The sequence below is a fragment of the Vulpes lagopus genome, chromosome 20 (genome assembly GCF_018345385.1).
Source record: "Vulpes lagopus strain Blue_001 chromosome 20, ASM1834538v1, whole genome shotgun sequence".
Classification (NCBI taxonomy): Eukaryota; Metazoa; Chordata; class Mammalia; order Carnivora; family Canidae; genus Vulpes; species Vulpes lagopus.
In genome coordinates this window covers 38167617-38192582 of record NC_054843.1, presented here as the reverse complement: position 1 = coordinate 38192582, position 24966 = coordinate 38167617, and the positions used below count along the sequence as shown (strand labels likewise).

Sequence of the window (24966 nt, the reverse complement as noted above, 5' to 3'; positions counted from 1 at the left end):
GTTAAGGGAAACAATAAAAAGATGTAAAGTGTGACTTCAAAAATATATAACATGGGAGGGAACAAAAATGTAGAGTTTTGGAATGTGTTCAGATTTAAGTTTATATAAACTTAAAACACACACACATACATATCTCTCTCTCAAAAAGATGAGGAAATGCGAGGCATATAGCAGACACTGATTTGAATCCATCTGGGCAAATGCTGTCAACGTGCTCTGTTCTGAGGGTTAGAAATGTACCCTCATTAGATCCACTTCTACTTGTTAATCTGGTTCCCTCATTCTCTGGCTCTTGCATCCCTTCTCTGGGCTCTTGACTCTGCTCTCAGAGAGATCCTGTTTTTTTTTTTTTTAATGAGAAATAGTTTGCATTTACAGTTAAGTAAATTTCACCGCCCATTTTCTGCCTATAGAAAAATCTTTTCATTTTGAACTGCATCTTTCCCCTTTGGTCCAAAGTTAGTAAAATTCTCTTAGAAACTTTGTTTCCCTATGAATCTGATTGGAAGTTATGACAGGCCCCCAGATGCCACATGCATAGTTTTACAAGGCAGACTTCTCTTTGGTTTGCTTAGAATATTAGAACTGTGGGACATCATCCTTAAGATTCTCAGAAGCCCTTTCACTAGCTGAGGGCTCTACTAGGCATTCCCTTAAGCCTTTCTGAAGTCTTTTTTTTTTTTTAAGATTTTATTTATTTATTCATGAGAGACACACACACACAGAGAGGGAGAGACAGAGAGAGAGAGAGAGAGAGAGGCAGAGACACAGGCAGAGGGAGGAGCAGGCTCCATGCAGGAAGCCCGACGTGGGACTCGATCCTAGGTCTCCAGGATCACACCCCGGGCTGCAGGCGGCGCTAAACCGCTGAGCCACCTGGGCTGCCTGAAAAATCTTTTTTTTTTTTTTTAAAGATTTATTTATTTATTTATTCATGATAGACATAGAGAGAGGCAGAGACACAGGCAGAGGGAGAAGCAGGCTCCATGCCAGGAGCCCAACGCAGGACTCGATCCCGGGACTCCAGGATCGCGCCCTGGGCCAAAGGCAGGCACCAAACTGATGAGCCACCCAGAGATTCCCCCCCACCCATTTTTAAAAAGATTTTATTTATTTATTCATGAGAGACACACAGAGAGAGGCAGAGACACAGGCAGAGGGAAAAGCAGGCTCCCTGCGGGGGGCCTGATGTGGGACTTGATTCCAGGACCCTGGGATCATGCCCTGAGCCAAAGGCAGATGCTCAACCACTGAGCCACCCAGGTGTCCCACAACAGTGAAAAATCTTATGGAAGGTTACAGTAAATTCAGTGAACTGTGAAACTACCTATAGAAGCACCTGTTATGGAAAAGGAAGCAAATACACACGCACAAACTCAATATGTTATACTACTTCCTTTATTTGTTGCTGAAACCTAGCATAGAAGAAGCTGAATGTGTATATGTGTATGAGCAGAAGAAGGATGGAGAATATGGAAGGGGTGGGGTTGTGAAGGCAGTAAGAACTGATGTTTATTCCTGATACTGGGGCTTCACTTTATTAAGAGATTATCATGTATTGTGAATAAAGGCCACACTGCTTGAGTTAAATGAATCTTCATTTGAAGCTTGTCTCCTCACCGGTATGAGCTCAAAAAGTCATTTTAGCTTTCAAACACTCACCTTCTTTGGTGAAGTGAAGATGATAAGAGTCAAAGCTTTTATTTATTTATTTTTAGACCAATAGTCTTTATTTCCTTACTTGAGAATGTTTTCTTTTCTTTTCTTTTTTTTTTTTTAAGGATTTATTTATTTATTCATGAGAGACACAGGCAGGGGGAGAAGCAGGCTCCCTGTAGGGAGCTCGATGTGGCACTCGATCATAGGACTCCAGGATCATGCCCTGAGCCAAAGACAGACGCTCAACTGCTGAGCCACCAGGCGTCCCTAGAGTCAAAACTTTTAAAGTGTTATTGAAGATTAAATATAAATCCATTAGGTCCTGGCACCTAATAAACTCAATATTTATATTTGTCCTTTAGAGGGGCTAGCAACCTCTTCCTTCAGTATTGTCATTAGCATTAGTGAAAGCATTAAATGCATCTACAGGGTAAAAAATATTACAGTATTTTAATTTTTACCTCAGTCTTCTTTTTATAGTATCTATAGTAATTGTCTAATGCCGTTTTCTTTTTTTTTTAGGAGGAAAAATGTATTCTTTTAATGGAAATGAAATAAAATCCTTGGAACAGAGTAGTTTGCTCTCCATATATGTGCATATGCCACAGCATGAAAGGATAGTGTATTTATCATTGTCAAGGGCTAAGAAGTTTTTAATTATTTGTAGCAGTTTAATGGCTGAAATTGTAATTGAAGAGCTAACATTTGGACTCTCCTATTCTCATAAAATGTTTAGGCACACACATTAGAATGTTTTAGCCTAGGAAGGCAAATGGAAAAGAACAGAGATCTACCAACTATAGTTGGGTTATTTATAACCAGGAAATCAGAGGAGCCACTGGGTGAAAATCCTATATAAATCAAACAAGAGTTTTCAAAAATATCAGTTTGGGAAACACCTTTTTAAATAGTAAAAAATATTTGGTATGCACTTACATGAAATAAAAACAAAACAAAAACAAAATAGATGGTTTTAACAAGGCAGGAAACAACAAATGTTGGAGAGGATGCGGAGAAAAGGGAACCCTTTTACACTGTTGGTGGGAATGTGAACTGGTGCAGCCACTCTGGAAAACTGTGTGGAGGTTCCTCAAAGAGTTAAAAATAGACCTGCCCTACGACCCAGCAATTGCACTGTTGGGGATTTACCCCAAAGATTCAGATGCAATGAAACGTCGGGACACCTGCACCCCGATGTTTCTATCAGCAATGGCCACAATAGCCAAACTGTGGAAGGAGCCTCGGTGTCCATCGAAAGATGATGGATAAAGAAGATGTGGTTTATGTATACAATGGAATATTACTCAGCAATTAGAAACGACAAATACCCACCATTTGCTTCAACGTGGATGGAACTGGAGGGTATTATGCTGAGTGAAATAAGTCAATCGGAGAAGGACAAACAGTGTATGTTCTCATTCATTTGGGGAATATGAATAATAGTGAAAGGGAATATAAAGGAAGGGAAAAGAAATGTTGGGAAATATCAGGAAGGGAGACAGAACATAAAGACTCCTAACTCGGGGAAATGAACTAGGGGTGGTAGAAGGGGAGGAGGGCGGGTGTTGGAGGGGAATGGGTGACGGGCACTGAGGTGGACACTTGACGGGATGAGCACTGGGTGTTTTTCTGTATGTTGGTAAATTGAACACCAATAAAAGTTAATTAAAAAAAATAGATGGTTTTTGGTTAAATATTCATGAAATCTTTTTATGGGGCTTCCTTATTCTTATCACCTTACCATACTTGAATTTGTACATGAAGTCATTCCAGACAAAATTTAAAGTACTTTGAGGTATATTATCAGCACCACACATTTCTAGTAATATTCTAAATTCAAATACAAGCTGGTTGGTTTAACTCCATGAAAACAGAAATCATGCTTATAGAAGAAGCAAGACTTAAGAGACTATGGTCTAAAACACATCATTTGAAGGAGTTAATTTTCCCATTGCTACAAGTCCAGTTCTCTAAGACCAAAAGACAATTTTTGAATAGTTTCTGCTATATTAAATATTAATTTCCTTGAAATCTCCCCACACATTCATGTGCTTAAGGGTAGTATTTGATGAGGGAACAATTCCCAAAAAATCTAATGTAGATACCACATATTCCATGAAAGGGATCCTTGACTGCATGATGATGATACCATCACCTTACTAAGTGTCTTCTAGTGTCTGGCACCGGTTGAAGTAGTTGAAATGTATTAACTCATAAACTGGCACATTCATAGAGGGAGAGAGAGGTTAAGGAACATGACTAAGGCCAGACAGCAAGTATGAGCTGTCACCAGAGCCTGCACCTAGAAACGGACTCCAGAGCTCATACTGCTCAACACTATGCTATGTATGTCTTGTGTATGTCTTATTTTGAAAAAGAACTAGCTGTTGAACTGAAAACTATATGACCCAGCTGTCCTTAAATCTGTATTTTCTTAAAGATGATTCCTTTAAGACTTGTTTTAAATGCTTCTGATTTTATAAAAGACTTTATATGTTAAAAATAAACCATTTTAATAATGCTAATGGTTGTTGTACACATTTTATTGAATATTTTCTATTCTGCATTTCAAATTGAATCAATAACTATAAATAACACGACTAAAAAAAAAAAAATAACACGACTGTTAAGTATATTGTCAGTTACATGTTTAACTCTGCACATAAATTTGGTGTGAAAAAGATGTCTTATTAGTAAATAAGTACTTATTTTTCCCTTTAAAAACTTGTATGAAACCTAGGATAAATGTATTGAAGTTAGATTTCCTGGCCAGTACTAGAAAACTATATAGCAAAAGAATATTCACAAAGAGGAAAGAAGCTACAAAATGAGACATTCAGAACTAGAGCATGATCAACTAAGCCGTCTTTCAAATATTATTTGTGTGATGCTCTTTTCCATATTTTGGTCTCTCTCACTTGCTCTTTAATTATATTGATATTCTAGCAAATAATACAATGAAAAACTACTCTTCAGGGGTAGAAATCTGCAATAAAATGTATAATAGCTTGTGTACAGTTACTAATTGAATAAAACATTATCCAAGTAACTGATCAGTTACTGGTGTTTAAAATTTATAGTAAGAAAATTAAAAATAACAGAAGACTATCTCTGTTTCATATTTAGGTCTATTTAAATGATTTCCAATATAGCTAACCTCAATGTAGGGGTTACATTTAGTAAAATCTTGCTGACTGGACTTCGAAGACTGATTATGTAGGTGGTCCACTAGGATCAGTTGGTTCCCTTTCTAAGCTGGATTTTATCAGATTCCTACCATGTGTCTCTCGTATTGAGGAGGCTCATTAGAAGGATCCAGCATCCATATGTTCACAAAAAAACCCTCTTTCCATCCCCTATCCATATCCCACCCTCACAGTAAGAACCGAAAGTTAGTTGTGCTTTTGTAGCTTTTTCACTGGAGACCGTAAGTTTGAGTTGAATTATTCAATGTGAGGGTCACAATGAGAGAACGTGGATCTTTCTTATTCTTGTGGACTGTGATCTTTCCTTTCAAGGCTTCACCTGCTTTAACCGAAAATGGCTTTTCCAATAGAAATTTTGTTTGTTTCCAGTGTGTTCTGGCACTCTGGGGGCCCGTGGAGAACACGACCCTGCTGTGACAATTCTTCTCAAAATATATATCGAAGTAGCCAGCAATTGCCGTGCACATGGATGTCTTTGTAATTTGCAGGGTAAAATCTGAAGAAAACTCCAAAGCTGAGACAGATGTTGTATGGCAATCTATTTGCTTAATACTACAAGCATCTGAAATCAGAGTCTGCGGATCTAAAACTTCCACAACAGCTTCTGGAATAACTGCTTTCTTCATACAAGACATGTTGAAGCCATAGACATTATCCCAAAACGCAATTCGATCAGCATGTTTATTCATATCACTTACTGCCACAAGGCTGATAGTGCAAATATCAGGGTAGACTGATCCTCCTTTTGCCAAGTACTTGTTCTTTGCATAAAGGTCAGAATCTAACATAGATTCAAAAAGAAGAAAATAGCCCATCCACTCAGATATAATAACATCCACTTTTTCTACAGGAAGGCAAACTTCTTCAATCTTTCCTTTAATTAGTATAATAGTATCTTCAAGTTTATTTAGTCTTATGATATCCATTACCTAGTAAAGTATTTCAGACTGATCAACTCCAAGAACCTTCTTTGCCCCAGCTTTAGCTGCAAACATAGAGAGAATTTCAGTTCCACAACCAACATCCAAAACTACCTTGTCTTTGAAGATATGTGGATTTTGGTATATAAAATCTCGGTAACTTTCTGTTCGCACTTTGTCCTTTAGCATTTCTTCATGTATCCCATAATGCCTGTATGAGCTGAAATAAACACCATCCTCATCTTCCTGGAGGTCTGCAATGGCAGTAGTAGATGACTAGCAGGTTCTGACATCTGTGTTCATCACAAAATCCTGAGCAAATTGTTTCATTCTTTGCAGATCCTCACGTGCTCTAGCTAATGCAGCTTCAGCAGACAGTGCCCTGGCTTCCATATGTTTCAATTTTTCAACAACAGATGTGTTTTCATTGAGGCCATTGGGATATGAGAATGGGACTGACACTGGTTCATAAAGATCTTCTACATCAAATTGAAGTAATAAGTCATCTTCTAATACTGGCTTCAAATACTCTTCTTTCTCCCAAGGCACTGGGTTGTAGATGGAATTCATATACTCAACTGTAGGATTCTTAAGTCTAATAAAATTTATTAGTTTAATGTATCCATAAAATTCAAGTCCATGTTTATGGACCATGTCATCGATATGAAATTGATGCTCAGACTTACAGTGTGAAAATGTTTCTTCAGCAGATATAAATAACCTGTGGCAGAACAGGCAGGGCGTCTGCTGCTGGTCCTGCGGGAGCGCGGCCTCCGCCCCGGCCCCCGCCTCCGCCGCGTCCTCCCAGGCGGCCTCGTCCCCGTCCCCGTCCCCGTCCCCGTCCCCGCTGTCCGACAGCTCCGGCAGCTCCCTCCGCCCGCGGCGCCCGACGCTAACGAGCACAGGGCGGCGGGGAGGCCCGCGTCCGGGGGCGGGGCTAATGCCGTTTTCTAACGTCAAGTTTTCTAATTCCACAGTAAGAAGGTGGTGGTGGGAGGAAACAATGTGCAATTACCATAACTGAGAAATGATGTACTCTTTTAATGTTTGAGTTAAAAATGGAAAACAATATGTTAGCAAGCTAGAGATCAAATTTTGAAATACACGTTCGCGATCTTTCTTTCCTCCTTGCCTAGCATTACCTCATCTTGAGCATTCAGTAAGGCAAATAGTTCACTCCATACTGACACTGGATATAATAATGTTTTATGTAAGTGTTTATTACCAGCAACTAGACAAAGAATCTAGAAATTCTGTACCTTTACTGGAAGGTTACTGAAAAGTTGAATTTTAGCTATATGCTAGATATGAAGAATATTTTTAAAAATTTCTTTTTAAAAAACATTTATTTATTTTGAGAGAGAGAGAGAGAGTGTATAGGATGGGGAAGGGGCAGAGGGTGAAGGAGAGAGAGGATCTTAAGCAGACACCCCACTGACCATGGAGCTCAGTGTGGGGCTTGACCCCATGACCTTGAGACCATGAGGAAATCAGAACTCACACCCCAACCAACTGAACCACCTGGGCACCCCTAAAAAAATTCTTTTTCAATTTCTTTCTCAATTTCTTTCTCAAAATTCTTTCTCAAAATTTCTTTCTCAAATTAAGTATTAGCCATCTGGTAAATATCTTAACTTAGATACTTAATTTTGTATTCCTAATCTAGCATAAAATAATGGATGGACAAGTCTTTCTCAAAGTTTGAGGAGACAATGGCTAAGTTTACCTGAACATGAATAAAAATGCCATAGTAAATTATTTTCTAAAAAAAAAAAAAATCACATGGTTGGGATGTGTTAAAACTCAGTGAAAGCTCTTGTGAGGTTAAGAGTTCTAATTTTGCTTATGTTGTTGTTATATAAAAATTAAAGAAAAAGAGTTCTAACTTTAGTGATGATTTTTGATTTGACAACTTTTTGATGCATAATAACTAGTTATCCACACCAAGCTGGAAAGGTTTAAGCAATTTCAAGCACTACAATCTCTTTTTTTTCCCTCTGCTTTTTAAAAAATTAACTATTTTTTTTAAGCCAGCACTTGAAAACCGTCAATTATATTTTATATTTTAAGCAAATTTAACTGGTGGGATGAAAGGTATTTCACTTGATTAGGATGTATGCCTCTCCACTTAATTCTATTTTTCTTTTGTAAATATGTTTAATTGGAAGTATTTCTCTTCTCTTTTCATCTTCAATTCACTTTCTTTCTTTTGACCTCCCTTAATTAGGCTTTATAAGCTTTATAAAGTACAGCTTTATAGTAAGTGCTACCTTGATTAACTGAGTATCATAAATAAAACAAATGATTAATACTGACACTGATTGGATACCATTGGCTTGCTAGGGCTGATATACAAAGCGGTATATCTAGTAACATAGTGTAGTGATTAATTGTAGTGCTTAATTGCTGTCAGTGGAGAGTGAGTAATTGATTTGTCATCTTCAATTAATAATATTATAGAATGTTCAGCACTGAAACACAAGACAGATAGAATAGAGCCATGACTTGGAGCTCTGCTTAAGCACAATATGGTCTTCCAGTCTGCTGGGTATTGACCATAATATGAAGAAAAGCATAACTTTTAAATTTGCATAAGATAGGCAGGAATTGACTGAAACATGTTAAGCTTAAATATATACTGGCCTTATGTAAATATATGGTATAAAGTAGTCACAATGTTAGATGAGACGGGTATCTTTCTATTTTCATTTTATTTAGTTGGCTTTACATAATGCTATGTCTTATATTTCTTTCTTTTACACAGTAAATTATCCTAAAATGCCAAGATACAGATTGAAGCACAGAGTTAAGATAGTAACATCTTAAGACTCAATCTGAAAATAATTATGAGAATTCTGTCTATATCTGAATAACAAGAAAGGAGAACTTCTCTTCATATATTTTGACTTAACTTCCATCTAAGAATTCTGAAATTACTACCAAATAGTTTTTCTCTTCTCCAAGATTTTTGGGCTAGCTTTTTATATGACTTTTTAAAAAAGAATTTATTTATTTATTCATGAGAGATACAAAGAGAAAGGCAGAGGCATAGGAAGAGGGAGAAGCAGGCTTCATGCAGAGACCCCGATGCGGGGCTCGATTCTGGGACTCTGGATCACACCCTGAGCCAAAGGCAGAAGCTCAACCACTGAGCCACCCAGGTGTCCCTTTATATGACTTACAAGTTCTTAGTAACTTGAAACACTTCTACTCTTCTCTTAATGTGATTACTACAATAGAAGTGGCTATTATTATCTCTGATTAGAAGTATTTTAATGCATATACTTGGAATTGACACTAGTAAAGTCATGTATTCTGGAGAACATTATAAACAAATTAGGAGTTTGTTGGGTATTTTGGATATGACATGGTTAAATGATGATTTGTGTATATTACCTAGATGTGACTTAGCATAGAACACATTTGAAATGTCATCTGAACAGAATGACAAAATATTGGAGAACACAATGTTTGAACCTCCTGGTTTGTTTCCTATGTTTTAATTATCAGTTGATAAAATTTATTAAGCAATGAAATGTGTGTTAGGTTCTACATGTGATACATATGCATAAAAGATGCAGCCCATCCCATCAAGGACTATCTTGTTTCTCAGTAGTTGGGGAAAAAAGACAAAAATTAATTTAGTTTCAGCATTATAGTTGGCAATCTGGAAATAAAGATGAATATCTTGGGGTGCCTGGGTGGCTCAGTTGGTTAAGCACCCAACTCTTGATTTCAGCTCAGGTCATGATCTCAGGGTCATGAGATGGAGCCCCATGTTGGGCTCCATGCTTGGGTGGGGGGAGTTGCTTCTCTCCCTTTCTCTCTCTAAAATAAATAAATAATTAAATAAATAAATATTTAAACCAAATGAATATATCATTAAACATTTTCTCAAAGAGCTCACTATCAGGTTATACAGATCGTTGCACTATGATGAGATAAGTGCATTTTGGTAGTCGTTTAAAGAAAATTTCCAGGTATCCAAACCTTTTCTTTCTTATAATAGTAGGGACATTAACAGCCATATTTATTGCATATTCAATATTAAAAATATTGATATTGAAGTTCTCTACCAGTTGGCAAATAAAATATTAAAAACTATATTAAGTGTTATAATAAATAATAAAATATTAAAACTATAATAAGTGTTATTTTATCCTAAAATAAGTACATTAACTCAAGTCAATCAAGACAACTATTGAAAATTGTCCTCTTATTTACTAAGAATTGATAATAGAAATATTGACTACGGAAAAATCTCAGGCAGAATTTTGAATATAATTGCTGTTAGTTCTGTAGAAGTTGAGGGAGGTTTCAGTATGATGAACAATATTGCTGCTATTAAAAAAATCTCTCCTTCTTGAGACCACAAGTTTTGCAAAGATGTTGCCCATTGATCCCACTGAGGTGGTTACAGGGCCTATTGTGGTTCCTACATGGCAGCTAGTTTCCCTGGCTGGCTGCTGAGCAGAAAGTGGTGACCAAGACATGAGCAATAGCTGCCTGCTGCTCAACAGCTGTGCAGTGTGCCAAGGTGGCATTGGTGAAAATTGTTATTGAGACCTGTTTCTGGATTCAGGTCACGTGGGACTCTGACATCTAGGTTCCTCCCTGGCCATGATGCACACACAGTGTGTCTAGCAGTGTATAGTATGGTTCCCCTACCCACATCACAACTTTATAATTCATCCCTTTGTATATCATTTCTTTTTGAATTACTCCTAATTTGAGTTTATCATCTATTTCCTGTTGAGAACTTGACTGATAATAAAAATCGTAACTCCTTGGCAATGATTGTAATTGATCATTGATTAATCATTGATGAGTTTGGTAGTAAGCATGCATCCAAAGACAAGTGAATCTTAGTAATTTTGTAGGAGTTCCCAAGAAGGGGAATTATTTATTTATTTTTTCCACCAAACATTAAGCCATGATTATTTAAGTTTAGGTCTCTTAAAATGCTTGCTACCACATGAAGCCTGAGGATGAAGCCAGTACTTATAACCTGAAATGTACTATGTGATACACGCATTGGTAAATATGTAAGAAAAGAGTCATGATCATTCATGGAAGGTTGCAGCAATTCTGCCAGAGAAGACCAGAAAAGACCTTACACTGGAATTTAAATTTAAACTAAGGCTTGAAGAGTTTCCTGGGTCAGTAGTTGGTGGAGGGGAGTTAGGTTGCTGTGAAGGCCTTTTGAGAGAGGAAACAATATGCAAAGATACAATATCTGGAGGAGTATGGTAGGAGAATAGTTTGAATGGATATAACAGTTTAGGTTGAAAACTTGGATAGGAAGTTAGAGTTTTATATACCATAATGCTGGAGGCCATGCAGAGCCATTGGAGAATGTGAAGCAGAATTAGGTAAAGGGTAGAGGCTAGGATAGGAGATTATTAAGTAGGCTAGGTGAAAGACAATGAGTCTCCAGCCAAGGAATGAAACAAAGGGATGAGGAGAGAAAACAGTTTTAAACCCCTTTTAGTGTATGATAGGGTTTGACAGCTTAATTTGGGGGGTGGTGAAGTTTGAAGGAGAAGGAGCAGCTAGAATGATTCCTGTGTTCCATGAGGGGCAACCGGTTGGATGGTGATATCATACACATGGAAGAAACACAAGAAAAGGTTTGGTGGGGAGGGAAAAGGATAAGGTCACGGTGAAAATAATAGTTTCAAACACACTGAGACTAACATATAAGACAACCTATATGGGATTATCTAGAAGGCAGATCTGGATTGGAAATTTAATTCATCTATTATTAGCTGAATCCCTGTGTATCTATAAAATCACTAGGGATTGGTGAAGGCAATGCACTGAAGAATGAATAGAAGATGAAAAACTGGAGAAAGTCAGTATGAAGTGTTTCTTTAAGAGGTTTGATTATTAATGAAAAACTTAAAATTTAGAAGCTTTTCAAAAGGTAAAAAAAATGGAAAGAATGGGTTGAGAGATTTGATTTTTTTAAAAACAAACATAATCTGGTATACTTATGCAGCATGGGAACTAAAGCTCGCAGGCAAAGTGAACAGTTAAACTATAAACTTAATTGTCATTTATTTGTTTATTACACCTTTCCTCATTAGAATATAAGCTATGTAAGAGCAGAAACTTTAACTCCTGGCCCTAGTGCAAAATTTGGCTCATAATAGTCAAAAAAATTTGAGTGAATAATTAATGAAAAATACTCTGTGTTGATTGAGAGTGAGGAAAGTATTATGTTCTCTTATACATTGCTTACATAAACTGGTACAACCCCATGGAGACAATGTGGTGGTAACGTTTGATACAATCATTCTATTTCTAAGAATTTATCTTATGAATATATTTTCATGTATAAGAAATGAATATGTCCATCAATACATATAGATAAATAAATTATTGTGCATACTTATAATGAACAAATAAATTCTTTATATTCTGACATAAGATTTCTAAAACATATTTTAAAGGGAAAAATCAGAGGGTAAACAAGTATGTATGGTATTTTATTCTTTGTAAAACATAAAGAATATGTATGAGTACAGTTGCTTATTTATACATCCAGTATCTCTGGAAAAATACACAAGAAACTGATAATTGTGCTTATCTCTGGGAATAGAAATAGGGAAAAGCATTTGGAAAGAGATCCTAAAATTTTATAGTCATGATGCATTTACCTACTTTTCTTTTTTTAAAAAAGATTTTATTTATGTATTCATTTCATTTATTTATTCATGAGATACAGAGAGAGAGGCAGAGACACAGGCAGAGGGAGAAGCAGGCTCCATGCAGGTAGCCTGATGTGGAACTGGATCCTGGGACTCCAGGGTCATGACCTGAGCTGAAGGCAGACGCTTAACCACTAGCCACCCAGGGGTTCCACATTTACCTATTTTTCAAAAGTAATTAACAAAGAAAAAAAAGCAAACTTATTTGAGCAGATACATCAGTTTTGTTTTAAAGATCTTATTTATTTATTTGACACAGAGAGAGAGAGAGCACAAGCAGGAGGAATGGGAGAGGGAGAAGCAGCCACCTTACACAGCAAGGAGCCCTATGTGGGGCTCCATCCCAGGACCTTGGATTATGACCTGAGCCAAAGGCAGACCCTTAACCAACTGAGCCACCTGGATGGCCCTGAGCACATTAATTTATGTCAAACATCTTCCTAAGTACTTTGTATGATCTTATTTGAAACCAGAGGAACGAAGATAAGTGAAGGAAATAAATGTGTAGCTTGTGAATATGTGAGCACATTGGGGGAGGGTGGAAAGGGGGAGGAACTTGAAGATTTTCATATGTCATAGACTGTATCTTCTCTCTGAATAGGAGACATTGTCATCTGTTGAGGGGGAGGAGGTAGGGATCATGAAGGGTGTGAAGAACATTTGGCATGAGAGTAGGAAGTTGTTATAGAGAGTAGGAAGGGAATGATCAAAGGCAGGAAAAGATTCTTTGTATTGTTTAAGCTGTTTTGGCATCATTTTTATTATAGCGCAATTTTATTTTTTAAATAAAAAGATTTATTTATTTATTTTAGAGTGAGAGAGGGTGTGCATGTGCTCAAGTGGGAGGAGGCGCAGAGGGAGAGAATCTTCAGGCAGAGTCTCCACTGAGCATGGAGCCTGGCCCAAGGTGGGGCTTGATCCTACCACTCATGAGTTCATGACCTGAGCTTAAATTGAGAGTCAGATGCTTAAATGACTGGGCTTCCCAGATGCCCCAGTCCAATTTTAATTTGCAAATGCTCTATACCCCTGGTATGAGAGAGGAAAATAAATGGTGGATTATATACTTTTTTGTGGGAGAAGCACAGTGAAGAAATTCACAGAAAAATAGCTAAAGTCAAATGATAACAAACACCAATCAGAAAATAAGTTTATAACTGGAGGAGGTAGCAGCTGAAGGTAGCACCTGAAGAAAGGGGTGAATTTAATGAGTCAAGTGAGAATTTCAAGGCTGAGCTGTGATCTTGCCCAGTTGGTCACAAAATTTCTCTCTTCACCTGTGGTTATCTGTTGCTCAGGCCACAGCCTGAGAAGGCAGCCCTCAGGGTCAAAATCTTTTCAGGATGTCTCCAGCTGGCCAGCTTTCACTGAGCAATCCTTACAAGAAAGCATCTGAACACTTCTGACATGTTATTACCCAGGGGGCTTGTTCTAGCTCTAACTCAGTTAATTATTCTCAAAGTGTAGGTCCTGGACCAGCAGCATCCACATCAAGTGAGAACTTACAGAAATGCACATTCTCATCCCCTCCCCTGGCACTGAATCAGAAACTTGGGGATGATATTAAAGCCTCTAGAGGTTTTGGACACATGCTCAAGTTAGAACCAACTGCTCTAGCTGTTTTCTCTCACCTGAGATAACCACTTGGTTAATTAACCCCATCACCTCCTTTACTTATTTTTTTTAAAAGATTTTATTTATTTACTCATGAGATACATGGAGAGAGGGAGAGAGAGGAACAGACACAGGCACAGGCAGAGGGAGAAGCAGGCTCTGTGCAGGGAGCCTGATGTGGGACTCAATCCGAGGACTCCAGGATCATGCCCCTGGCCAAAGGCAGGCGCTAAACCGCTGAGCCACCCAGGGATCCCCATCCATCACCTCCTTTAAGTCTTTGCTTTAAAGTCCCACTACTCTACTTAATATTCCTTTTTTAAAATTATTTTTTAAATTTAAATTCAATAAGCCAATATATACTACATCATTAATTCCAGATGTCTTTTTTTAAAAAAAAGATTTATTTATTTATTCATGACAGACACAGAGAGAAAGAGAGAGGCAGAGTCAGAAGGAGGCAGGCAGGCAGAGGGAGAAGCAGGCTCCATGCAGGGAGCGCAATGTGGGACTCAATCCCGTGTCTCCAGGATCATGCCCTGGGCCGAAGGTGGAGCTAAACCGCTGAGCCACCCAGGCTGCCCCCAGATGTCTACTTAATATTTCAAACCACCTTTACTCTTCATCCTTCTTATATTACCTTTTCCCCTTCATCTTTCTCATCAGCTTTATTCTTTTTCCTTAGCTTTTATAATTTCCTGTAGTATATATTTACTTCGTATGAATGTTTTTGTCTAATTGATTTGAGTGCAGGGATCTTTGTTTTGTTGATAATGATCTCTTCCAAGTTCCCAGAACAGTGCCTGATGTATATAATAGGACCTTAATTGATATTTGTAAAATGATTCTTTGTCCACTGTCTAATGAAGAGCCATGTCCAAAGTAGTCACCTTTGTTTAATTTGTGGTGAAGCAATTGTCCAACAACAGTCTCTCAGCCTGAGGCTTTCCCAGGTGTGGGTTTCCAGTTGAGGTTTTCCAGGCTGTTTCCATGGCAGTCTCCTTAGAATTCTTCTCTCTCAGTTGGTGATGAGAGACTCATCACCCTTACACCTCCCTCACCTCCAGACACACTTCCTTATAGATGGCGGGAGGGGTAAGCTCTCAGCAAATCTATGATTTTCTTCAAATATTATCCTTACTTTCTAATTCTTACCGTCTTCAGCTTTACCACTGCAATAATCTTGAGGTAGTGAAGACTTAGATATATAAAGCTTGGTTTCCCTACTGCTGTCTCCGTTCTGAACAGGGCAGAATTTAGTATAGCATCTTGTACTAGAATATGGTAGTTCCTATCTGTTTTTGTAGATGTCAGCCCAAATTAGAATGTTTATTTTTTATTTATAGTAGATGGTCCTCTTGGCCTTTTTAGTCCATTCGTTATATTGTAGGCAAAGCAAGTCTTTAAAAACATGACTAGAGGCACCTAGATGGCTCAGTGGTTGAGCGTCTGCCTTTGGCTCATGGTGTGGTCCTGGGGTCCTGGGATCGAGTCCCACATCAGGCTCCCTGCAAGGAGCCTGCTTTTCTCCCTGGATATGTCTCTGCCTCTCTCTGTGTGTCTCATGAGTAAATAAATAAAACCTTAAAAATAATAAAATAAAAACATGACTAAATGATTCTTTTCTGCTCTTCAAAATTTTTGACTCCCCATTACACTTAAAATAAAGTCTAGATTCTTAATAGTGCCCTGATGGCCCTTATGAATTGGTTCTTGCTCACATTTTCAGTCTCCTATGGTGTCACTTCTGTGTGTTTACTATTTCTGAGGCCACAGCCCTTTCTAACTTTTTTAAAACAAAGATTCTATTTTTAAGTAATCTCTACACCCAAAATAGGGCTCAAACCCACAACCCTAAGATCACAAGATGCAAGCTTCACCAGCTGAGCCAGTCAGGTGCCCTGGGCCTTCGTAGTTTTGCTACTTGATAAAATCAAACTCCTTCCTAGGTTATGGCCTTTCGACTTGCTGTTCCCTCTGCTTGGAAGTTTCCCTCCTAGAGAACTGTTTTTTCCTCATTAAAGTTTCAGACACATTATTTCATTATACTACATTATTTTTCTTCATAGCATTTATTCCTGTTTAAAATTTTTACAGTTTTCTACTGTGTATTATCTGTTTTCCCTGTTAGAATGTAAGATTCATAAAAACAAGGATCTAGGCTTTTTGGTTCACTGCTGCAATCTAACTGCCAAGAACAATATCTACTATGTAAGATTTCAATAAATACTTGACAAACATTTTACTGTATGCCTCCCACATGCTAGGCCCTATGCTGGTAGGACCATTTTGATTAAAAGGGACACCCAGGTGGCTCAGTGGTTGAGCGTCTGCCTTCAGCTCAGGTGGTGATCCTGGGGTCCTGGGATTGAGTCCAGCATCCGGCTCCCTGCAGGGATCCTGCTTCTCCCTCTGCCTGTGTCTTTATCTCTCTTTCTTTCTGTCTCTCATGAATAAATAAATTAAAAAATCTTAAGAAAAAAATTTTTTTAGTCCCTGTCCTTAAGAGACTTTCAGTTAGTGTATGAAAGAGACAAAAAAGAGCCAACTTTTCATGTGGTATAATAAATGTTAGATAAAATCAAAGTGTAAGGGGTTCTATGGGAGTAGAGAACTAGTAGTGGGAACAGGGGTGTCAGGGGGTATGAGATAGGATTTCAAAATGCACACACTGTTTCCTGACTGTTCATGTAGAGCTGAATGAGGGATGGGAAGACGTAGGGGCACAGGGGGAGGGTGGTGGTTGGGTAGTAGGCATGGGTGAACTTTTCTTTCATTTTTGGTGCTTTTACACTGTCTGAGAACTTGACATTGAAAGGGAGCCCCCTTGGATTTTTCTTACAGAATCTGCCCACCTCTGTCACTGCTTACTTTACATAGATCTACATACCTAAAGTATAACAGCTTTTCTAAACCAAAATTGAGTGGTATCACGTGATGATGGTATTCTACTATGGTAGAATGTCTATAATAATACTCAGAAAACTAAGTATAAATAAAATTTCTTCTCATACATTGTTTCTAGCATACTTGACTCTTAAAGTATTGATCTTTTTTGCTCAAAAAGGGCTTGAAAACCATAAACATGTATAATAAACAGAAGAATTAACAAACATGATTTAACCCATTTCTATTTCAATTTTATTATTGCTTGAATAGCAATTCAAGCAATTGCTTGAATTATTGCTGTACTGTAATAGGAGTTTTTAAAGTCAACAAATCATGTAAATAATTCTGGAAGCAAACCCTATTTACAGATTGAATGAACAGAAAATTAATAGTATATGAGTTAGGGGCACCTGGGTGGCTCAGTCAATTAAGTGTCTGTCTCTTGGTTTTGGCTCAGGTCATAATCTCACAGTTATGGGTATAAGCCCCCCACCCCCATTGGGCTTTGTGCCCAGTGCAGAGTCTGCTTCATATTCTCTCTTTCCTCTTCCTCTGCCCCTCTCTGCTCATGCTCTCTTTCCCTCAAATAAATAAATAAAATCTTTCAAAAAAAGAGTATATGAGTTAATGTATTTGAAAGATTTTCTAAACCCTGTTAAAGCAGACTGGTCTTAATCTTATGAATTTTAAAAAGCATGTAAAATAATCTAATTAATCAATTAATACTTTAATTCTTAGATTACTAATGAAGTGGGCCTTTTTTTTGCCTTTTAAGTTATCTTCAACTTAAAATTTAACTTGTTTACCATTTTCTGTCAGATGTCAATTATCATAAAATGATGAAAAAAATTACAGTGCAAAAAATGTCCATATGACAGACCATTATTTTTCTATCAAAGCTGAAGTTTAACATATAATCGAAACAAAATGCCATATTAGCAATCAATTTTCTCCTTCGAATAGAAAAAAACTCACAAAAGTGTGAGAAAAAATGATTCAGAAGTTAATTATGCAGAAGTTCTGAAACCTGTCTTTGTGTCCTACTCTAAGAAGGGGAGGACATAATATGAATTCCCTAAAGGGAATTTTAGTAGACAATTCAAAAGGTCATCTGTGATGCAGGAGAGCTAAGGGAAAATAGAGTGTTAGTAGTTTCAGCTGATGTGGCTCTAAGCTGAGTAGGTCTACCCTTAGTCAATAATCTTTGGGTATTGACTTGAAGAACGCTTAATGGATACATGGATATTCCTTGCCTTGATCTCTCTTGGATAAATTTTTTAATTAAATTTTATAGGCTATTTACAATTAGTATTTTTACAGGCTATTTACAATTAGTGTTTTGCAGGTATAACATTTGGCATTTGTTTGTTTAGTATCTTCAAAATGTGTTGCAAAACTTGTATTACTCAGAGATTGTTTCCAGTTATCTCCTCAAGACATCATTATTATCTATTATCCTTGGAATATGTCTATTGACTTTACTTTTAAGAAGGCAGCTTACAATCAGAATGCTGTTTTTGTCTGTATAGAAGGTCCAGAATGAAGTGGCATCCTCTCCCACATTTTGCTTTGGCTTTGTATGGTCCAGCTCATCTGTACAACTTCCATTCTTCTATTTCATAATTTGACATTAGCTAACTCTTTTGACTGAAGTTTACTTTTATAATATGTGTGAAAAAGTGAATAGTGCAAAAAATGACAGGAAATGTCATTTGGAACATCTTTTTTGGAGACCATATTATGTAGCTTATAGTTTGCATAAAATGTAGGTCACTGGGGCACCTGGGTGGTGTAGTCAGTTTAACATCCAACTCTTGGTGTTTGCTCATGATCTCAAGATCATAGATCTCTGTGTTCAGCATAGAGTCTGCTTAAGATTCTCTATTCCTGGGATCCCTGGGTGGCTCAGCGGTTTGGCACCTGCCTTTGGCCCACGGAGCCATCCGAGTTCCGGGATCAGTCCCGCTTTGGACTCCCGGCATGGAGCCTGCTTCTCCCTCCTCCTGTGTCTCTGCCTCTCTCTCTCTCTAAGTCTATCATGAATAAATAAATAAATAAATCTTTAAAAAAATTCTCTATTCCCTCTCCTCTGCCTCTACCCCCACTCCCTGCTCTCTGTCGCAAATAAATAAATAACAATTTTAAAAGTAGGTCACTAATTCACAGTTTCAGCAAATTCATGTTATTACTTGAATTAATATGTTATTAATTGAGTTTATATGGGTTTATAAAGGGTACAGCTTCTTATAAAAAAATAAAAAGAAAAAAAAAGAAAAAGACATCCAATCAAACCAGTTTAAGAAAAGGGAGTCATTTGGGGCACTTAGGTGGCTCAGGCAGTTAAGCATGTGTCTTTGGCTCAAGTTGTGTTCCCAGGGTCCTGGGATGGAGCCCCATGTCATGCTTCTCCCTCTCCCTCTGCCCAGTCCCCCTCATGTTCTCTCTCTCTCTCAAATAAATGAAATCTTTAAAAAAATAAAAATAAAAAGAAACGAGTCATTAGAACAAGTGACTTTATATCACGTGAGGTCAAGAAGTAAAGTATAGTTGTCCCCTAAGGGGACTGAAAGGGAAAGAGAATCATCTTACTTTCTTTCCAGATTCAGTTGGTCTCCTCTATTTTCACCTTTGCTCTTTTCTTTCTTTCTTTCTTTTTTCTTTCTTTCTTTCTTCTTTTTTCTTTTAGATTTTATTTATTTATTTATGATAGAGAGAGAGAGAGAGAGAGGCAGAGACACAGGCAGAGGAGAGGGAGAAGCAGGCTCCATGCACCGGGAGCCCGACGTGGGACTCGATCCCGGGTCTCCGGGATCGCGCCCTGGGCCAAAGGGAGGCGCCAAACTGCTGAGCCACCCAGGGATCCCCCCACGGATCCCCCCTTTGCTCTTTTCTTTACTGATTTCTCCTGTTTGCTTATCAGCCAACATGAAGTCCTGGCTACAGTGTTGTTTAACTTTTCATTCAACTGCCTGCTTCACCTAGCAGTTAATTGTCAATATCTCTCTGCTGTATTGGTAATTTCTGAGGAGAAACTTGAATTGGTTTTAAAGGAAGGTGGTATTAGACATTGTCAATGGAGTGGATTTAAGAGCTAAGGTGAGGTGAAGTGGATGGCCAAAGAAATTTCAGAGAAGGGGCAATTACTCTAAACTGTGCCAACAAAATCTAAATATTAGATAGTATTGAAGAATTAAATTATTAAATAATTAAATTATTGATTACTCCATAGTATTGAAGAATTAAATTATTAAATAATAAAGTTATTGATTATTCCATGTTAATAATTTTTATTAGTATGTTTGTTATGCGGGTAAATAAATGACATCAGAGCATTAGCAGTGACTTACTTTGGTCAAATGTCTACTCAATTGAAGAGAAGATTCAGAGTAAGAGTCTGGGCCATACCACATTTTTATACTCTAATATTTGTGCACAATGTTATAGCATTTTAAAGCATACTTACCATTAGAAGTTCCCTGAAAGAGATTGACTACTTTCATGTTCTTCCAAGGCAGGGTAAAAACCAGATCAGAAAACCTGATGACTATGATATTTTTGGCAATTGGCACAGATGTTGCCCCAATTTCTTTGAAATGTGGTTAATTCTTCCTCTCTAGGTCACTTTGTATTTGCAGAGCTATATCAGGGTAGTCCCAGAAGAAATTACTGTAATTGAAGTGCCTTTTTTTTTTACTGTCAGCCTTTTTTGCAATGCTCTACCTCCCTGGGTCTTGCTTCTTTGAGAAGAGAAGAGCTAATCTAAATCTTTAAATAGGGGAAATAACTAAGTAGAGAAGAAAAGAACCTCAAAGGGTTTGTGTGGGTACTGGGGAAAAAGAAAGTAGTTTGAATTCCTGGATCCTGTTACAAGGAGGGAAGGAAAGCCCAGGAAAATGGCCAGGCTGGAAGAAGATCCTAGTGCTAAACAGAAGAAAGATGTGTTTAATTTCTTAGTCTTAGTCTCTGAATGTTTACTGAGTTCCTAACAACTATGAAGTCAGTTGCTCTGGGGCTATGAAAAATAAGAACCATTTGCAGACCTTGATTTCAAAGAGTCTACAACTGAGACAGAATGACAAAGCACATGTATTGCTAGATAGGCTTGGATCAGATACACCATGAATTTATGGTAAATTAAGCTCTCTGGCCCTGAGGCGGTAGCATAAGTGATCTCTCCTGAATGCTTCCAATCTATGAGTTTGAGGAGTCAAAAACCCACTCTTTAGTTCTGAGCTACAAAATCATGGATTTCCAACACAGGAACAAATGTTGCAGGTAACACTCTGAGGCCAACAAAAATGTCAAAAATGAGGGTTGCAACCTGGCCTGGGGCAGGCTGTAGTTTTGTGTCACTGTGGAGTACACAACACATGGCAAAATCCCATCTTCTTCCTGCAGCCTTTACTGTAAGAACAAATGAAATTTAGTAGGATAACTCTGGGTTTCTTAAATTCTTCCCACTTAGGCAAATTAGGCAGATCAGGACAACTCAACACCTCCTTCTTACCTCATATTCTTATATACTATAAGAAGCTTTTCTGGAGATGTGGCAAGAATTGATTTCTATAATATGAAACTTTTTCAGAAATGGTATAAATGTTTCTGATTAATGTCCAAAAGCAATCCTTATTGAGAAGCCACTGCATGTTGGTTCAAAAAAGATGTTTGAAGCAAAAGAAAATGTTCTTAGGGTAAATTTAGCTTATTCATTAAATAATCAACTATGAAAAACAAATAAAACAAAGATGGTTCAGGATCCCTGGGTGGCGCAGCGGTTTGGCGCCTGCCTTTGGCCCAGGGCGCGATCCTGGAGACCCGGGATCGAATCCCACGTCGGGCTCCCCGTGCATGGAACCTACTTCTCCCTCTGCCTGTGTCTCTGCCTCTCTCTCTCTCTGTGTGTGTCTACCATAAATTAAAAAAAAAAAAAAAAAAGATGGTTCAATGAATAAGAAGACCAATCATTCACATTTGATAGATTTATGTGGTTAGAAAGGTTAAAAACCTTTTGTTTTTAATCTTCTCTATTTATTGTTAATCTTCTCTATTTATTGAAAAATTTAGTAAAATATCATTATTAGAATATAAAATTGGTATTTAATTAATCTTGAGCAAACTACTGAAAAAGATGAAATCACAGTTATTTGATCTAGCGAATTTATGAAAAAAGTAAAAAAAATGAAACATATTTGTTGGTTTTATTAAGGTGATATTTATTGTACATAAGGATCATTAGGTTTAACTGTGGAACCAAAGGGAGAAAGAACTTGGTGGTGGTGGTGTATGTGGAGGAGGCATTTGCTTAAGAACTATTAAGAAACAATTTAATTTTGATTATTTAAAAATGATCTTTTCTAACAAGGACAAAGCAAATCGTCAGTTATATTCTGCATTTCTGTTTTCCCCCATTAATTAGATATTATAAAATTTTGTTGATATAAATCTGAATATAAATATTGAGATAAAATGCCAATCACTGCAATTGATATAATTTAGTTTTCAAAAATTTTCTCATTACTTTATATTTTGCTAATTTAATAAAAGGAAAAAATCTATTATGTTTATAATGAATTAATTCACAATGCAGGTATACATTTAGCTCCTTTTTATTTTTATTTTTAAATTTTATTTTATATTTTAAGATTTTATTTATTTATTTTTTATTTACAGAGTGTGTGCCAGTTGGGGGTTGGGGGGATGCAGAGGGGCAGAGGAAGAGATCTCATGACTCAGATCATGACCTGAGCTGAAATCAAAAGTCTGATACTTGACTGAGCCACCCTCCTGCCTCCACTCCTTTTTTATTTTTAAAAGCATCTCTTTGACAGGGCAATTCTCAAATGTTGACTCAATTATAATGAAGCTCATGTTTTCTTTTTTAATGTGAAAGTCTTCCTTGACGTGTCTTTAGTTTTATGCTCAGGTATTTTGCATTCATTCAAATAAAAGCTGTTTATAGGTTTATGATTTTTAAAAAATGCAGTTTAAAGTAGGCCTTTGTAGCTATTTCTCATAGTATTAGTCTTCATTTCTCAAAACAGTTCCTGCAAAATTTATTTGCTGATGAGTTGTACATTTTTGTCCGTAAGTATTGCCATCCTAAGTCATTGCCAAATAAACTATTTTAAATTCCTACACATATCCTCATTTTTATTATCTATTTGCAAAAAATCAAAGTTTCTTTCCCTTTTTAATTGTGGCATGTCAATATTTGAAAGCCAAAAAATCATCGATTTTCATTGCTTATATTCCACGTATGTTATTTTCAACGCAGTTTAGATATTTAGCACACTCAGGTTGCCAGATTTAACAAGTAAAAAAAAAAGAGAATGCCTAGTTAAATCTGAATTTCAGATAAACAATGAATACTTTTTTAGTATGTCTGGAATGCATATTTTGACAAAAAATATTCATTGTTTATCTAAAATTTAAATTGGTGTCCTGCATTTTGTCTGGCAACCCTAACACATTTTATCATATTTGGTAAGATTTGTATAAACATTCCATTCCTTTTTAGATCCTATCTCCTCTCTTTTACACTGTGTTTTGTATTTTTTTTTAGATTACAAAATAAGAAAACAGTGAATTCAGTTGTATAATTTTTGCCATATAGGAGTTGTCATGCTGTGTAACATACTAGATCCTATATTTACCTGTAATACTTTAAAGTCATAAGAAAAATTCAATAGCACAAGTAGCCACAATCCTGATTACACTTTAACTCTAACTAAATCTCTACTTTAACATTTCATCTCAGAATCTACTTTAAAACTTCCCCCACAGCTTTTAGACTTTGTCCCTTCATTGGAGTTGGCTGGGCATGGGCTATTCTCTAATGACATGAGGGAGCAAGTTAAAATGAGTTTTCTGGCTTTTGACTAGTCATCAATAATTTTTATTAAGCAGTATTTCTCAGGTTGTGCTCCTTGGACTTGGCTTTATAAATAACAGCTTTAGTTATTTGATGCTTCTGCAGGGAGGGTAGTCAACAAATTTAGGATATTATGGGTTAAAAGCATATCTCTACTATAGAACTTCTCTGAAGCTTTAGTATGCTACGTTTTGTTGGGCAGCTGTAAGAGGGGACCATAGTATATTGCTTCCTTAGCTTTTTAAAATTTTTATTATAAACGTTTTGTGTGTGTGTGGTACGCCAAGTACATTTTGTGAGACATTAGAGTTCTAAGAACACACTTTGGGAATTCTGAAGAAAGTGTCAGCTGGCTTTCATCTGATTTCCAGATCATAGGTAGCATAGGTGGCTTGAATATTAGAGATGGTCATCAGAAACCAGTCTCCCATAGTTATCAGGCAGGCTGCATCTAAGGGACAGATTTCAAATGGCCCACTCTGATCATTGGTGGGTTAGTTTAAATTGAATATACTCAATTAACAAGTAACAGGGAATAGAATATAGGGAGGGCACAGGGGTGGAATAAAAGAAAAATTGGAAGTCACCTTTGTTGAGTATCCACTATAGTACAAGAATCCACACAGGGTGCCTATTTTCATAAAATCCCCATAAGAAAACAAGAGACTCTTTCACAGATGAAGAAATGGAGGCTCAGAAGTCTTATTTGTCTTATTTACAGTTTGTCTTATTTACAGTTAAGGTGGCACAACTGGAATTTGATACAAGTCCTTTATGCATCAAACATGTACTCTTTCCTTATTCATAGAAATCCACTTAAAGTCAATTTCTTTTGACTTTTGCTATCCCAAGAATTTTCCAGACTACTTCACTTTTGATAATTACCACTTAAAGCAGCTGTTCTTCTTTTTTAAATTAATCACCTTGACAGCTACTATTTTTTGGTAATTTACAATGACTACTTCTTTTTGTGATTCATCTAGGATATTTTCCAAATTGCAGATCAGTAACCACTCACAAGGGTAAAAGAAGGCTCATAAGGTACTGAAAAGGCAGCTGTTAATTTGCTGGCTGCCATTTTGAAATCACCTGGG

General features: G+C 37.0%; 2 protein-coding genes across 2 annotated transcripts in view; both read right to left on the bottom strand.

Annotated features, from left to right (window-relative positions):
• Nucleotides 1-24966, bottom strand: part of HTR1F (5-hydroxytryptamine receptor 1F) — a 125466-nt gene that overhangs the window by 12774 nt on the left and 87726 nt on the right. The gene's annotated exons all lie outside the window — the stretch shown is intronic.
• Nucleotides 4762-6562, bottom strand: LOC121479468 (protein arginine N-methyltransferase 3-like). The gene is given in 1 exon segment (XM_041735100.1): nt 4762-6562. A coding segment is annotated over 1 exon segment (1365 nt). The 5' UTR covers nt 6440-6562; the 3' UTR covers nt 4762-5074.